Genomic DNA, 16,684 nt, shown 5'->3' with positions numbered 1-16,684 from the left:
TAGGGAGGTGTTAAATGTTGCATCATCTTCTGTGTACAGACATATCACTCTGTTCAGAGCTCTGTCTTTTTCACACACATCTAGATAGACACACACACACACACACACACACACACACACACACACACACACACACACACACACACACTCCAGTTATCTAGTATATGTACACTGCAAGCATTTTCTGAAGGAAATGAGGTCTGAAACTAAAATATCCATCTTTTCTTACCAACACTACAACAAGAATACTTCTAAGGAAGTATTGTGTGCCTTGATTTAATTTCCTGAATGTGTATGCACATGGTTTGGTGTTGACACTGCTGCATGACTAAACAGAAAGTCCATAACTCTCTCTTTAAGTGAGAGGACTCTATTATCACACAGCAGATTGGATTGCATTATGGGTATTTAAATGTATTCAGGCCAGTTTTTACTTGTTCTGTGGCTGCATGTGGCTCATAGTCATTGGCCAGCAGTCTGAGACCTCTGACTTAAGTAGCCAGTAAGGAAAAACTCCAAAGTACTCGTTTTTTACAGTACTTCTGTTGGGACCGGAAGACAAATGTCCAGGACTCCCTGAAAGCAGACTAAGGGAAACAGAAAGCTGTATCATAAGAATAGTGTAGCTGACAGTGTTAAGAAACATTTAAGGTTTTTGTAAATAACTTAATTTTCATGGCAAGCACATTGGAATATGTTATGATGGTCAGCAGATGAAGTGACATAGTGCCAAAGTAGACACATTTAAGTGTTACTGGACATAAGGAATATATTTCAAAACTATAGGACAATACTATTGGTATCATTCCATAAAACTGTGTATAGGTTTACACACAATTATTATCCCCTTGAGTTTAACACTGAGAATCTCAGTTATTAAGATGGTCCTTTGTTAAACGCCATATGTTTTTCTATTTTTAATATGAATTGTAGTCAAAATCTGCAACATTTTCAGTTTTCTACTAAGTTGTAATTCTGTTTTAATCATGCCACACTTTCATGGTCAGGTACACTTAGCACTGATTATCTTATCACACAATTATTTTGTAATCTAGATTAACTAAAAAATAATGCTATTTGTGGTGGTTTTTCTTCCCTATGTGCAAGTGGGTTTTCACTAGGTGATCCTATTTCTTCTTACATTCCAAAGACATGAAGCAGATGAACTGGTGACCCTACAAATTTTTATTTGTACTTTTTTGCGTCTCACTGCCTGATGATCATCAGCTCCCTTTGTTTAGTTAGCCTATTCATTCCTCATGGGGCAAGAGCTGATTCATTCCCTGTGAGGCAAGAGCTGATCACAGAACCATCATAAGACAGCCATTATGGAATTTTATGGACTAACCCCACACACTGGTGGTGACATGGGCTCCATATCACTCAGAGGGACCATCTATGTGTCTATTACATAGATATAACTTCTTTTTGACATGTTTTTGCAAGGACTATCATACTGGCTTTGACAGCACCTACCAATGTCCTTCCCCCTCTGCTTCCCTCCCCTTCGGACTTGTTCTTGAGGAAGTGGCCTTCACCAGTCCTCTGATGTGCCAGATCACTACAGGGAGAAGGGTCACCACAAACCTCCATCCCAGGTAAGCTCAGTGGCATAAATTGCACATTTCTTGCCTACCCTTCCCTGGCTCTTCCAGCTTCTTCAGACTAACCGATCTGGGTAATCTGGGTTGCAGTCAGGGCCTTATCCCTTCATGACAAAGATCAAGGCTGGTGATCCTAGAAATGGCCTATAAGGGTTAGTGCCACATGTGAGTAAGTGTGGATGTGCTCTCCAATGGGCTAGCACCCTGGCCAGAATATGCACTAGATCCCTTGCAACCCTAAAATGGATTACATATGAGTGAATGGGTGAATGAATAATATAGTGGAATAAAATTACAAATATACGTATATATATATATATATATATATATATATATATATATATATATATATATATATATACACACACACACACATATATATATATATATATATATATATATATATATATATATGATATTTAAAAGGTAATAACAGTAATGTTTCTTGATAATTATCAGAGGCATGGCATATAAATAGGCAAGGATAATCTGTCTTATTGAAACGTTTGCTTGGGCGGAAAAGTTTACCAGTTTTTTTTGCAGTTCTTGCTAGTAAAAAAATGCATGTATTTTTACTTGGTTCTTTTTTTAACATGTAACAGTCTTTGGTTTTACTAGAAAATGCTATGTTTGTCATGCTTATTGTGGTGAAAATATGAGATGGATTAAGAAAAATGCAAGTAAAGCTGATCACCATTGATGTGCCCCCTTACTTTATTTAACGTCTGCTTGTAATTCTTTAGAAGTTTGGATCCCCTGCACTAGATGTATAAACAGTATCAGTGCATCTGGTGAATTATTTATGTGTGAGTTCAAACATTGTGAGAAGTGTTAGTGATCAATAGGTTCATAGGTTCATAGGTTCATACTAGGCTATCTGCCCTAGGGCATTTATAAGCCTAGCCAGAGTATGTTTGGCTTTCACCACCCATTTTAAATTAATTTTGCTATGCCCTTTTTCGAGGTTAGTATACTATGCCTCTGTCTAACAGTGACACAGAAGTGATACCTGGGGTAAACCTACGATCTCCCATCCACTCATCAAGATTCCTCTTGAAGAGAGTCAATGAGGGACTCTGCCTAACCTGGACTGGGATTTTATTCCAGAGTAAAGGGAGCCTCTGGGTTATGAATCTGTCCCTCCAGCATGTCCTATTTATTTCAGTGTTGAGGTTCAAGTCTCTCGAGCATGTAGCTCGATGGGATTTGGATTTTTTGAGGTGCAGCATGTCCCTTAATTCCGGGTTGGACATGGCCTTATACGTCAGGCACAGGTCACCTCTGAGCAGGCGGTATGCCACTGAGTAGAGCTGGAGTTTCTTTAACCGGGCAGCATATGGCATCTGTTTGAGCCCTTTGATCCTCTTGGTGAGGTACTTTTGGGGTCTTTCCAGTTGCTGCAGGTGTTTGGTAAGGTACATCCCAAAAGGGGCATTGTACTCGATTATGGGCCTGATGAGGGATGAGTAAAGAGGCTCGATGACCTCCCCTAATCTAGATGTGAATCCCTTCATGATTAGGTGGGCTATATAAAATGTTTTTCTAACCACTTTGGCCACGTGGTTGTCAAATGAGAGATTGCTATCAACTTGGGTCCCCAGGTCCCTAATTACTTCTTCTGTACTTAATGGATTACCACCTATGTGGTAATTTGTGGGCACTTTGTTTTTGCCAAAGGGGATGACTATACACTTTTTGGCGTTTAGCTTGAGGCCATGGCTCTGGCACCAGTTGTCTGTTTCTATGAGGCCCTTTTGGAGGATGCTTGTGTCGGCTGGAGAGTCGATTATGGCGCCCAGTTTGCAGTCATCTGCGAACTTGGTCAGCCACAGTCCTTTTCTGTTGGCCTGTACCTCCGAGAAATATATACCAAACAAGAGAGGTCCCAGGACTGAGCCTTGTGGGACACCACTTGTAACTGGTTTGGAGTCTGACATAGCTCCAGCAATTCTAACCATGTGGGTTCTGTCCTTGAGCCAGTTTGCAACCCATCTAGTGACATAGGGGTTTATATTTAAGCTGGTGAGCTTATCTATAATGCCCGAGTGGGGTATTGTGTCGAAGGCTTTTGCGAGGTCCAGATAGGCTGTGTGGACCACCTTCCCTTCGTCAATGGCCTTGGTGACTGTTTCAAAGAAGTCAACCAGGTTTAAGAGGCAGGATCTGCCCTTAACAAAGCCAAACTGGGTAGGATCCAGTGTCTGTAGGTCCCCAATATCTTTATTTATGAGGTCCATGATGATCCTTTCCATAGCTTTGCAGACCAACCTAGTCAGGCTTATGGGGCGATAGTTTCCAGGGTCCGTTGAGGCACCACCTTTGTGGAGAGGGACCACTGTTGCTGTATGCCACTCTTTGGGTACATATCCTGTAGTAAGGCTGAGATTGAACAGTAGTTTTATGTTTGGGTTTAGCTCTTCTTGGAGTTCATGTAGGACGCAGCCTGGGACACCATCTGCTCCCATTGATGCTGTGCTTTTGCTTTGGAGAGGGCGGCTCCCACCTGAGCATCTGAGATGTCAGGGGGGCAGCACTCTGTTGGGATAGATATTTGCCCTTTTGGTGGGGAGGGGGTGGAGAAGTTTGCGCTGAACCTGTCAGCTAGGATGTTGGCAATGTCTGTGGGATCAGTGTATTTTTTGTCATTTTGGACTAATTCTGAGCATATCTGGGAATTCCCACCCAGGTTCCTAACATAACTAAAGAAAGCCTTGTGATTATCCTTAGTGTCCTGTGCAATTTTTCTCTCGAAGCTGGCCTTTGACGATTTTATGAGTGCCCTTAGTTTTTTGCTAATACTGATCAGAGGTGCCTTCCCTTTTTGGGATTTTGCTCTATCATGTAGTAGCTTCCTCCTTCTATTGTATAGTTTGTTTATGGCTGGGGTCCACCAGACAGGTCGTCTGCCTTTGGAGGATTGGGTATTGGTTTTATTTGGGATTGCATGATCCATGCATTCCTGAAGGTGTTCATAGAATGCATTTATAAAGGATTCTGCGGTCTGGGCCGTATTTTCCACAGGCCCGGGGACTTTGAAGGATTCCACCTTGGTTTTGAGGAGTGTGAAATTTGCTTTAGAGAAGTTTTTCACTGTGGTTTTCTGGGCAGGGGGTGGGGTCGGGATGTGAATATCCAGTGAGATCAGTTTATGGTCTGATCTTACCAGTGAGGGATACACTTCTGGTCTGGAGCATAGAGTCCCCATGTTGGTGATGATCAGGTCCAGTATATTTTCCCCTCTTGTGGGAGTGGTAACAAGTTGTTCCATAGCATTTGAGTTTATGAATTCTAGGAACCTTTGGGCAAGGGTGTTGGAGCTAGAGTAATACTCCCAATCTATGTTTGGGTAGTTGAAGTCGCCCAATATAATGGTGTAATATAATACAATATAATGCATTGCTATTCTATGACTTCTATGATTTTAAGTTGCATTGTTGCACAGTATGAAAATGAACGTAGCATGCATTGCCTTAAAAAGGCAATTTTAACTTCATGGTTAGATATTTATGTTATTGAGCCCCTGACAACAGAATAAGAGAAGAATACAGGCATATTCAGCTTGTCATTCAGAAAGCAAAGAAGGACAAAAGTGATACAGAGTATAAATTCTGTACCTTTTTCAAAAATCCATCATAAAGCTTCTGATCAATACTGCAGTTCCACAGGAAGCAAAACTAAGTAGCTTTTACATGTGACTGCAAATTATGAAACATGCTCAGTAGGTAAATCATGTGACTGCAAATTCTGAAACATGCTCAGTAGGTAAATAGCTGGGCTTGAGGGTCTGAATCTGTGGTTACATTCAATGTGTCACTTAATGACACCATAGCTAAAGTGTAAACGTGCTGTGTATAAAATGGTTGCAGCTGTTTAGCTGCAAGTATTTGTCAGGAAAGCACATATACCCAACTGGGTATAGTTTTATGACTAGATAGCTTGAACTTTCATGGTGGGACCTGTTTGTTTTCCTTCTATGTCTTTAAGCAGTATAATAGTATTGATTAAATTATTTTTGTTTCATATGCTGCCTAAATGCTTTTGAGCTCACAAGTATTTTTTTGTTTTTTTCATTTTTTTTTTCTGAAGACATGTTGCTTGCTTTTATAACACAGTACTAAAATGCAGCAATAACTTTTGCCATAGATTATAGTTCCTTTGTGAGCCTATCGGATCAGTGGTCATTGACAAATGCTACCTGCCCTTATCCACTGACCGTACACTGCCAACAGTCTTAATACATTCATTATTATTTTGTTTTGCATTATTTGGCTCTTCCTTTGATATACACACACATATGCACAAAAAAGCACAGCTATTTCAAATAACAGCTTGTATGAAGCCTCACATCCAAACACTTTTTAAACTGCCATGCTGGCATTCAAAATCTGCATTCTTCTGAAAAGCCTTTTAAAGTAAGATTTGTTTTGAGGAATACTCCACAAGGGTCAGTTTTAAACATATGCCGTATGCTTGGAGCTAATCATCTCTCAATAATCTGAAAATTTAATTAAATGAAAATTAATTAAAAGATTAAGGATACTGATGTGTTTATGTAAACAGATAAAAATAGAACCTCAGTAAAAATGTTGACTCTCAATTAGACTGTTTTGAATAAAAGACAGAGAAAAGCTTTATAGAACAAAACATTTAAGAATTTTGATGAATGCTGTTTGTTTCAGGCTTGGTGCTACTGTTTGTAGTTTGGATGAAACGCAGAGAAAAAGAGAGGCAAACTAAGCAACTGCTGATCGACCCAGAGGACGATGTCCGAGATAACATCTTAAAATATGATGAGGAAGGAGGAGGTGAAGAGGATCAGGTGAGAGTTCTTTTCTTACAATTCACAATTTTATCCTGAAATTCCAAGGGCAGGAAATGTTATCAGAGAGCTTCTACTTCTATCAGGAACGCCACGCTGTAAAAGTGACAAAGTACTTGGCAAATGGGAAAGATGGCCCTGTTGAGCAGGGGATGGGAAAGCCAAATCATATCAAAAGTATTAATAAAGTGCCTGCCCAAAGAGGATTTTACAGTCTGTTATCCACTTGTAATAACATCAATGCTTTCTAATGCTGAGTTATAGATTCTGATGATGTTGAGAAAAGAAAAAAAAAATTACTGCAGTACTATAGCGGTGACCTGTCAATGCCAAAGTTTTTTATGGCTCCTAGGACCCCTATTATATAATAGCTGCTAGCTTGCCCAGCTTTTCAGCAGAAACAATGACTATAACTTCCCTCTGACATGTAGCACAACTGCACATAACTGCAGCAGAAAAAGGGAGGGGGGATAGCGGCTACTGCAGAGTGCTAGTCAATGAGCTCCCTGTCTCATTACATTTTGAATCAGCATGCTGTAAATCAGGAAAAAGGGGTGGATACAGCCATTGTTATTTATCACAGCAGTCTGTCATTCTAGGCTGTTGTTTTTTTCTTTCTTCACTGAGTTTTGCAGAATGCAAAAGGTCCATTTGAACTGCAGCTTGTTAACCCTTTCCAGGCTATAGAAAGATGGACTTTCCAGAAATTACAAAGATGATCACAAAAGTGAATGGTGGTGCAGAGCCTTTAAAAAGTACCTTAGGTCCACTGTGGTTAAAATGTAACAGAATCCCATCTCTAATCCCTATAACCTTTGCCTTATTTTATGATACCTGCTTCCTCTGGCACATCATTTCAGTTCTGAGTGTTTATGCATGTAACATAGCACCACTAGGAAAAAAAATCAATGCTATCAGCTGGCCTAAACCGCAGATGACACAATGCATCATTGTAAGATGCTAGCAGCCTTTTCTGGAGCAGACTTTGGCTACTATACAGAGAGGTTTATTTGGAAGGTTTGTGAAATTATGCGGCCAATTCTCATAAGACAGAGAGATACAGCCAGTGCTATTTGACATCATGCCTTTCAATCTATAAATATATCTTTGACAAAGCCTTTGAAAATCAAACATACTAGCTGAAAGCCAGGTAAAACTGATTAGTATAAAATCTGCATATTCAGTGGATTATTACTATTCCCACTTCCCATAAATTTGAGGAATACGAAGCAACATGCAATCACAAAATAATGCTAACACTGATACATACACACACACACACACACACACACACACACACACACACACACACACACACGCGTGCACGCGCGCACCCAAACACAAACAAGGATATATGTGGACAATTCAAAATTATCAGTTTAACCACAATATTTTTTATTATATGAGAGGAAACTGTGGTAGCCATAGAAAACTGACACGGAAGACCATACAAATCACACAGACATTTTGACTAACCCTGAAGTTGTGAGGCAGAAATCTTAAGTATGGATTCACCATGTTTCTAAATCTGTCATCAGAAAATTAAAATGAGTTACATTATATTAAATACCTGGTTGCAACTCATCTAATTCATTATGTGTGAACATGTAATAAATACTTAAGAAATCAATTGGCAATACTAGTAAATCACCCTTAAATCCTCTAAGAATAGAAACTAATTGAAATAATAATGTTTATTGTGATGTGCCACTTTCTAATTATTTTGATGAATGACTGATTAAAGAGTGACTTCTAAAAATGTTCTGTGCCAGTTGGTCTGCTATAGGAATTGGTAGCATTCTGAGAGCATATATATCTAGTGAGGTAAAGAAGTTTTCCAGAGTGACTGTGGAGACCCAGGATTTCAGCTGTTCCATAAACAATAAAGAATGCACAGCATTCATCCATAAACACAAATGCACAGTAATGTCATTGCCTCTCAGAAGTAAGGTGAAATTAATGATTTGGGCACAAAAAAAATATGAACAACGCCAGTATCAGGATGTACCTCAGCTAGTAATGATCAGCCAGTCATGAAAGAAATATTTTAATGGATATGGAAGGACTCCATGGTTAAGGGAAGGAAGTGTAACCCTTTAAAATATATATTTTTATGCCACTTTAGTAATATGGACATTCTGTGAAATTTTGGACAGTTGAGAGGGATGGAAGGGGTCAAAGAGACAAATCTCCCAAAGGCAATGTTTTAAGTAGATTTAAAGTAAGCATTGGCATATGTTATTTTGAATAGCAGTGCCTATTTTGTGACTGATGCTTTGAGGTTTGCTCTTTACATCCTAACATCTCTGTTTGCAGCCATTTTCATATCTATATGAATCACCATGGCAGAAACTTCTCTAAATGTCTATAATGACCCTAACACCCCTTAATTTTTGTTTACCATGACCATCACTGAATTACCCATGATAAAGACCATCTGTACTACACAGAGCTTACCACTCATCTATAACAAAGCCCCCATAATTCAGATAAACAAAATGTGTGTGATGTTTAATTACAAGCATCAGCCTCCAGCAATGTAATTTCAAATTGATTTTAATCCTCTAAGTAAACAAATTCAGCAGTCCATCTCCTTTAATCCAGGATGTCAATCCTGTTATTGTTTAGCTAACTACTCAGAGCAGACCTGATACAATTGTTTTTGAATTTAATTAATTTTTCAGATGATCTTCTGTCTGATTCAAATGAAACATATTTGTAAAGTGAGTCCAGTCCAACCAAACATAATAAATAGCAATATCAGGAATGGTTTAGTAAAGCATGCAATAACACACACCTTGTTTTCTAAGAATAACTGCCTCTCAAAGGAAACAAAGCAGATTCATACTTTGGAAAAGTGTCCTGCAGTCAAAACCAAGGTTTGGGGACTGCTGGGTAGAGCAGCACAGAACAAATATGCTGTGCATCATATTTTAATGCAATGCAGGAGGGTCTCTCTCACACACACACACACACACACACAAACTGTATGGAGTATATTAGGTAGCTTTCCCATTGTCCTCAATAAACCGATAGAAGAGAGAGAGAGAGAGAAAGAGAGAGAGAGATAGAAAGAGAGAGGAGTGTCATGAGGTGCAGGCAAACAAACCCATGAAGCAGTGCATTTTAGGAAATGGCTTAGTTGGGGACTTAGACAAAATGTTAGCCATTCAAGTGATTTTGTCTTTTATGCAAGCCATAGTAAATTTGCACCCAATTACATTGTGGAATTTGGGTACCCATAGGTTGGAAGTTGGGTATGAAGACCACAGTCTCCAGATTAGACAATTAGAGCTCTCAAATCAGAAATTAGAGACCAGAAACAAGGAAGTCAAGCACATTCCTCATGGAGAGTAGTTGAATTGTAACTTCAACTTAATCTGCTTACATACAGTGAATCTACCTCTTCTTGAATTAAGAGTTAGAGCAGAGTATTAAGGCTATGAACTGTTAAATGAGCCATTTCTTGTGGTACAAGGTTTGATTCATTCAGCCTTCAGTTACCTGCTATGTGACCATGAACAAGTCAATTAACCAGACAAGTGTTTTGGGGCAATTGAGAATTTGGGCTAGGCTCCTCAATGGTCTCCTCATCTGCATGCCTAGTAACTACAAATGAAAGCTTGTTCTCAAAGCTTCTGTTATGAGTTTAAAGAAATATTGGTATATTTGAAGATTTGACAGTGTGTGCTATGACTGCACAGCTATTCATTGCCTAGACCCCCTATTTCTGTGAGTATGGATGGTGCTTAGGTAGCAAGTAAGGGTTCTTGGAGTTTTTCTCTGTTGTGAGTGAAATCATATGTTCGCAGGAAAATATGTGCTCCTTTGTGCATTTCAGCGACACTGCAGATAATCAGATACAATTCAGTAAAGCTGAAAAAGTGTCAGTGGTACAATAAATACCACACTTGCCTTTGGGGCAAAAGGGTGCTATGGGTTTGATTTCCACCCCAAGTAGATGGATTGCTGACACTGTGGTACAGCATAAGAGGGGATGCTGCATTCCTGAGAGTATTGTCCTTCAGATGAGATGTTAAACCAAGGCCCTGTCTATCTGAGTTATTGGTAGTCCAGTTGGTTGTAAAAAATTATTTGGCATTTACTGAAATGAGTAGAAGCTGCATGGTGACCTGACCAAATTTCTTCTAATTTTATAAATACCGCCTTGGGTCTTCCTTGAGAAAGAGGCCACTTGCCTAGTGGGACTACCCTGTTCAGGAAAGAAGAACTACAGCTGGATGAATCTGAAGATGAGGACCCAGGATGGACTAATCTATTATGGTTTTTGAAGTACATAAGATATTCTGCCTTTTTGGACTTCACTGGGCTCTGTAACATTTTTTTTCAGTGATACTGATAGTGATAGTAATTTTGTATTAAGCACACCCCAATAATTTCTAGTGAATTGCCATTAACTGCCAGAGAAACTGACATGTATTTTTTGGCTTTCATCTCAGGTTTGAGAAGGTGAAACTGGACTATTTATTTATTATTTTATTTAATCCTTTTGTTCACTGGGAAAGTCCAACTGGGCACAGGACCCATTTTCAGTGGAGGCCGAAGGAAAAAGGCTCCAATGTACAAACAGTTGTGATAGGCTGGGCGACGCTAACATATGAAAGAAAACAATAGTCTTTACAGCATTTTCAAAAGAGGAAGAGCTGCATTTCAAATTTGATAAAGTATATAGATAGCCACAGTTTTGCTATTTCTTAACAGAAAGCAATATGTTTTTCAAGAGATATAGTGGTGAGAGAGCTAGATTTGAGAAATAGAAAACAGGGTCGAAGATGAAGGAGTATAACAAAAGGGGGGATTAAAGTACAGGCAGGAGGAGGACATGGGGAGTTGAGTAGCGACAAGGTTGAACAGGAGTGATGTGCTAATCTGGTGCAGAGCCAGGAGCTGAGTGCAACTTTAGCTGTAGTTTGAATGACATTTACAGGGATTGAGTTTGAGGTTTTTGGCACTTGAATGGGAACAGCCTGCAGAGTTATTGGGTTCTGACATATGCAGGAGGTCTTTGAAAGAAGAGTGCAAGCTTCTGGGTAAGTTGTATGGTTGTACAAGGTTGGCTAAAGATGCCCTGTCATTTGGTTTGTTTATCAGGTCATGGATAATAGGGAGCTGAGAGTACATGAGATAGCGAGGTAGTTTGAGCCCTTGGAGGTGTCTAAGGACCAGACAGTAATGTGATCTATGAGGGAGATTGGCTGCAAATGTTGTGACCTTGTTGAAGCTCTGCTTGAGTTTGTTTAGATAATTGGGTGTTTGTGAGTATTGTTGCTGAGTACAGGAGAGCAGGTAGTGGAAGGGTAATGGCCACAGGACATCTTGCAGCATTAGACAGACAGGGTTTGTCCTATAGAGAGTGTTTAGTTTCTGATGTGTTTTTTCACTGAACATTGACTTTGGAAGTCAAACTTTAAGTCTTCATCTATGTAAACTGCTAGTAGATTGGTTTGTATGACAAGTTCTGTTTTGGTAATAGTGAAGGACACTTTCTTTATTGCGTGGTGTTTGGGAGTGAAGAAAATTAGATTTGCTTTGTTAGGATTCAGCAATAATTGTGAGGTAGTTATTCAGTTTTCTATAGAAGTAAAAGATTCCTGGGTCAGTTTCCACAGGGAATACATTTGTTTGTTGAGCAGTTGATGGTAGAATCATATGTGTACTGTACTAAGTTTGCACTCTTACTGGCCATTTCAAAGTCATTAGCAAAGATGCTGATCAATAGAGGTCCCAGTATGTATCCTTGTGGGACTCCAACTACAACAGAGAGAGAAGATAAGATGAGATGCCATTTTATTGCCTGGAGTCTGGTAGAGAGTTAACTAGTAAACCAGTATAGACTGGACCTGTCAAGGGCTAGACTGGAGAGGTTTTGTAAGAGTATAAGGTGGGAGAGAGTGTCAAAAACCTTATATAGATCAAGAAAGAGAGCCGATACAATGTTAGCATCATTTCTTTTTGAGTTAACAGTATTAGTGGTGTTAAAGAGGGCAGTGAAGGTACTGTGGTGGGGAAGAAAACAATGCCATGAAGGAGAGATGAGTGCATTTTGTGTGATATAGTGTAGGAGTAGGATCTGAACGTACTTCTCGAGTAACTGTGATGTGAGGGTGGCAATTGGAGGAATGACCACTTTTGTAGACAGGGAAGCTGTAACATAAGACTCATTGATAGAGGAGTTACGTAAAACTGAGATAGGGTGAGCTGTGGCGTCTGTTGCCATTTTTAGATATTCTCCATCTAGAATGTCTGGTGCTAGGGAGTGTTTTAGTTTAAATAGTATTTTTTTGATTACTGTAATGAGGACTGGTTGCAGAGACAGAGTATGGGGATCGATAAGAATTTGTAATGTGCTGTTATCATTGTTTTGTGTAGAGCTGTTGAGTAATGAAGAGACTGATTTAATAAACTTAAATTCATTAGCAAAGTCAACTGAGTTATTAGATTTGAGTGTAGATACAGGCTGCATTGAATGGCCATGTATTAGAAGTTGGTTTACAGAAAATAAAAATAATTTGGTGTTATGATCATTTTTATTTTTGTTTAATATGTTTTTATTTATTTATGTATTTATGTATTTATTGTCCAATTTAGTACAGTATTTCACTCTGTTTTTAAGTTCTCTGAATTTTTGATAGCTGGGCTGAGTTTTGTTTGTAGTCCAAGTTTCCAAGACAGCCTCGCTAAGTTCCATGAGATGTGTTGTGCAGGATTTGGTCCATGTAGGATTTTTAGGAATATATTATTGAAGTGAGCTACAGCGTCATTGAGTAGTAGATGCATTAAGCTAGCCCATTTATGCTGTTTCAGGTATGAGATGAATGTGTCTTTGTTGAAATTTGAGAGGTTATGATTCATATTAAAGTGGCATTTTTCTGGATTTCTGTTTAATTTTTTATGGTGAATACAGGAAGATGGTCACTTTAAGAGTCTGAGTGAGTCCTAGTGATAGAGATTTAATGTATTATAGAAGTGAGTATCCAGTTTATCGTGGTGCACTTATTGTTTTTATTTGTGAAGTAAGTTCTACTGGGGATCAGTTGTGTTAGTCCATATAGATTTATTTTAGGGTCAGGGTTGTGGGGGAGAGAGAGAGTCAGAATTGAAGTCAACAAATAATATATATATATTTATATATATATATATATATATATATATATATATATATATATATATATATATATATTGTGGGGTATGTTGAAAGCTACCAGCAGAAAAGGTCTTCCACTGTGCTGTGATTGTTTCCAAGTGGGATATAAGTTCCTGTTATGTACAAGGATTTGAGCTGATTTAGTCTGAGAATAGATACGAGGATTTTAGTTTTGTCAAGAAAATTAGGGGGTTGTTAGGAGTGCTAGGGTGAGCTGTAGGGTGTTTTTATATAGAGTATTGCAACTATACCAGCTCTTCTATGTTGTTTGTCTGACCCGAGTATGTTATAATCTGGTAAGAGTATCTCATTATTTTTGGTTTATTTTTTTTAGTCATGTCTTTGTAATTACTACATGGTATATATACTGCATGGTATTCTGGTAGATTGTTATAGATGCTTCTAATGTTAATATGGATGTTATGTAAAGAAGACGGGTTTGTGAAATATTGAATGGAAGAGATGGGATTGATAGAGGTGGTGGGTGGGATAAGTGAGGGGTAGAAGTTGGGCCAGGGTTAGGTTGTATGTTACCAGTGTGTTTTACGTTTTGGGAGATCTAGTGATACATTGTCTGCCATTTTAATTTGCTTTTTAGTTTTGGGCTGAGTTTGTTGATTATAGGGTTGTAAAGGTTTATATTATACTTAAGGAAGTCTACAGTTTTAAATGGGAATAAAGTGGGAGCTATGCATACCAATCAACCTCTTAGAGCAAGAAATCTGGACAAATCCATAAAAAATGAGGGGACAAATGCCCCAAAGCAAAATAGGGACATTTTTTTAATAAACTGCTCTAACCAACTTAGAAAGTTCATAAAATAACAGGTTTTTCATTAACATGAACTTTATGAAGGGAATGAAGTTTGAAACTCAAATGTCTGTCATCTGAGTTCAGTCCTCAGTGATTTGCCAACAATTTACTAGAAAAAACAACATTTTATAAGAAACATGCCAAAAATATGAGGCAAAAATCTTAACTTTCTTCAAAAATCTGGAGAGTTGAGAGGTAGAGAGCTATGTCTGGTGAGGTTTGATGGTACTTTATTGGTTTTGTTTGTGAGATACAGGATAAAGTGATTGAAGGATGTGACAAAATGAAGGAGAGAGTGTGTGTACAAGTGAATATATCATGACTGGAGAGAGTGAATGGATTGGGTGTGTAGGTTTATATGAGGAGTGAGCTTAAATAAGTCTGTGTTAGTGACCAGAGAATGGTGTGGGAGTGCAGATTCTGAAGAAGTCAATCTTAATATTTGACGGAAGCGCTCAATAAATTTTATTCATTCCTGTATCCTGCTCCATTTTCGTGCTTTTTGTTACTTGAAAATATATTATGTGATCCAACTAGGATTGTGGATTGGACTAAGCTCATAGTAGTTTTTGTTAATATTCAGCTGATGACCAAGCCTGTGTGAACAGTTTGAAACATTAATGTTATTTGTGGAATATATTGCACCATACAGCCTAAAGCACATTATTTATGTATTTTGTGAAGAGGTACAGCTGCCTGAACAATTGAATTTTAGAGTTTGTGCACTAGCTTTTTAATATTAAGGCAAAGCTTGTTTTAAGTCAGAAATATCTGCATGAAGGCCTAAAAGGAATTAATTAAAAGAAGAGAAAACATGTTTAGAATGAAAGTACTTCATGTATCTAGTTTAGTCTTCTGTTCAGAAAATCAGTAGCAGCCTTTAGTTAGTTAGTTGTCCATTCATTTTGTCTGATAATGATCAATGTCCATTCATTTTGTCTGATAGTGATCAATGTCCATTCATTTTGTCTGATAGTGATCAATGTCCATTCATTTTGTCTGATAATGATCAATGTCCATTCATTTTGTCTGATAGTTATCAATCCAGCACTGACGTTTAATAGATGGGGTTCCGGAAAGCTCATGCTTGTTGCTTGTTCCTGTTTATTTAAAAGTTTTTAAAATGCTTAAATGTTATTCTAGATATATTTACATTTGTTATATAGTTATCCCACAGCAGGATGATACACTGAGATAGAATTAATTGGATGTATTGTATTATGTGGTTTACTTTAGGTTTTCTCCTAAGCTACTCAGACCAGAGTTACTTATGAAATTATAGAAACAATGAAAACAGCACCTCTGTTTAGAAAGTTGTATTTTTTTTTTACATTTTTGCCATCTGGACAAACTGAGAGGCTTGCATTTATGAAACATCCACCAACATTATATGTCAATGAACATAAAAACTCCCTCCACAGTTACATAACTGTAACTGAAGTGAAACCTATATTTGTCCAGGTCCCCTTTCAAATAACTCACTCCAACATCAAAAGACAGTTGACAACCTTTATTAATACAACCAAATTATTAACTTTATTCACATAACAATAACAAATAACTGAACTCTTCAAATTCTTCCCAGCAACATTAGGGCAGTGTATCCACTCACCCTTTCGCAGTCATCCATCAAGGCAGCATACCCACTCACTCTGTCCAAATCATCCATCAGGGCAGCATACCTACTCACCCTAACCAAACCTTAAATGGGCAGCATACATGCTCACCATTTCAAATAAGCAGCATCCAAATAAGCTCACTTGTTATCAAGCAACGTCCAGCAACTCACTTGATCCCCAAACTCAATGCCATCACCACCATCACCTAGAGGGGGAACAGATGAGGACAATCCTGTCCCTCTTATCCACCCACCAGCCTGATCCCAGGCTTTTCCCCTCTTATCCAATAACCTTCAACATACCCTCTAAAAACAATTTCAAATGTACATTAAACAAATCTAAGCCAACATCATTCAAATGCATCCCATCTAATCGAAACCAAACACCATCTCTATCTTTGAAGTCCATACGCTGTATGGTCTACATGTCTAATCCCTTCAATAGCCTGGCAAACCTCTAGTTAACAAACCTCCGAACCCACTGGACAGCCCGGTAACTGAACATATTCCTCCAGATCAAAACGTGGAACTATCTCCGACCATGCTATACACATACGTTGGCATAAAGTCTGCAACTTAAACAAATCCTTTACTATGGTATCCACCAACTGCTTCTTCAGAAGAATTCCCAGATCATTACTGCCTAAGTGCACCACTAATATTCG

General features: G+C 38.4%; 1 protein-coding gene across 1 annotated transcript in view; it reads left to right on the top strand.

Annotated features, from left to right (window-relative positions):
- CDH4 (cadherin 4) overlaps positions 1 to 16,684 on the top strand; it is a 2,239,932-nt gene that overhangs the window by 2,104,631 nt on the left and 118,617 nt on the right. The window contains exon 12 of the mRNA XM_044090376.1: positions 6,284 to 6,423. Coding sequence (XP_043946311.1) covers positions 6,284 to 6,423 — 140 coding nt within the window. The remainder of the gene's footprint in view (positions 1 to 6,283; positions 6,424 to 16,684) is intronic.

Source organism: Protopterus annectens, chromosome 12.part0 (assembly GCF_019279795.1).
Source record: "Protopterus annectens isolate FY-2018-M chromosome 12.part0, PAN1.0, whole genome shotgun sequence".
NCBI classification, from domain to species: domain Eukaryota; kingdom Metazoa; phylum Chordata; order Ceratodontiformes; family Protopteridae; genus Protopterus; species Protopterus annectens.
The sequence above is the reverse complement of the archived record's forward strand: the minus strand, read 5'-3'. Positions and strand labels throughout refer to the sequence as shown.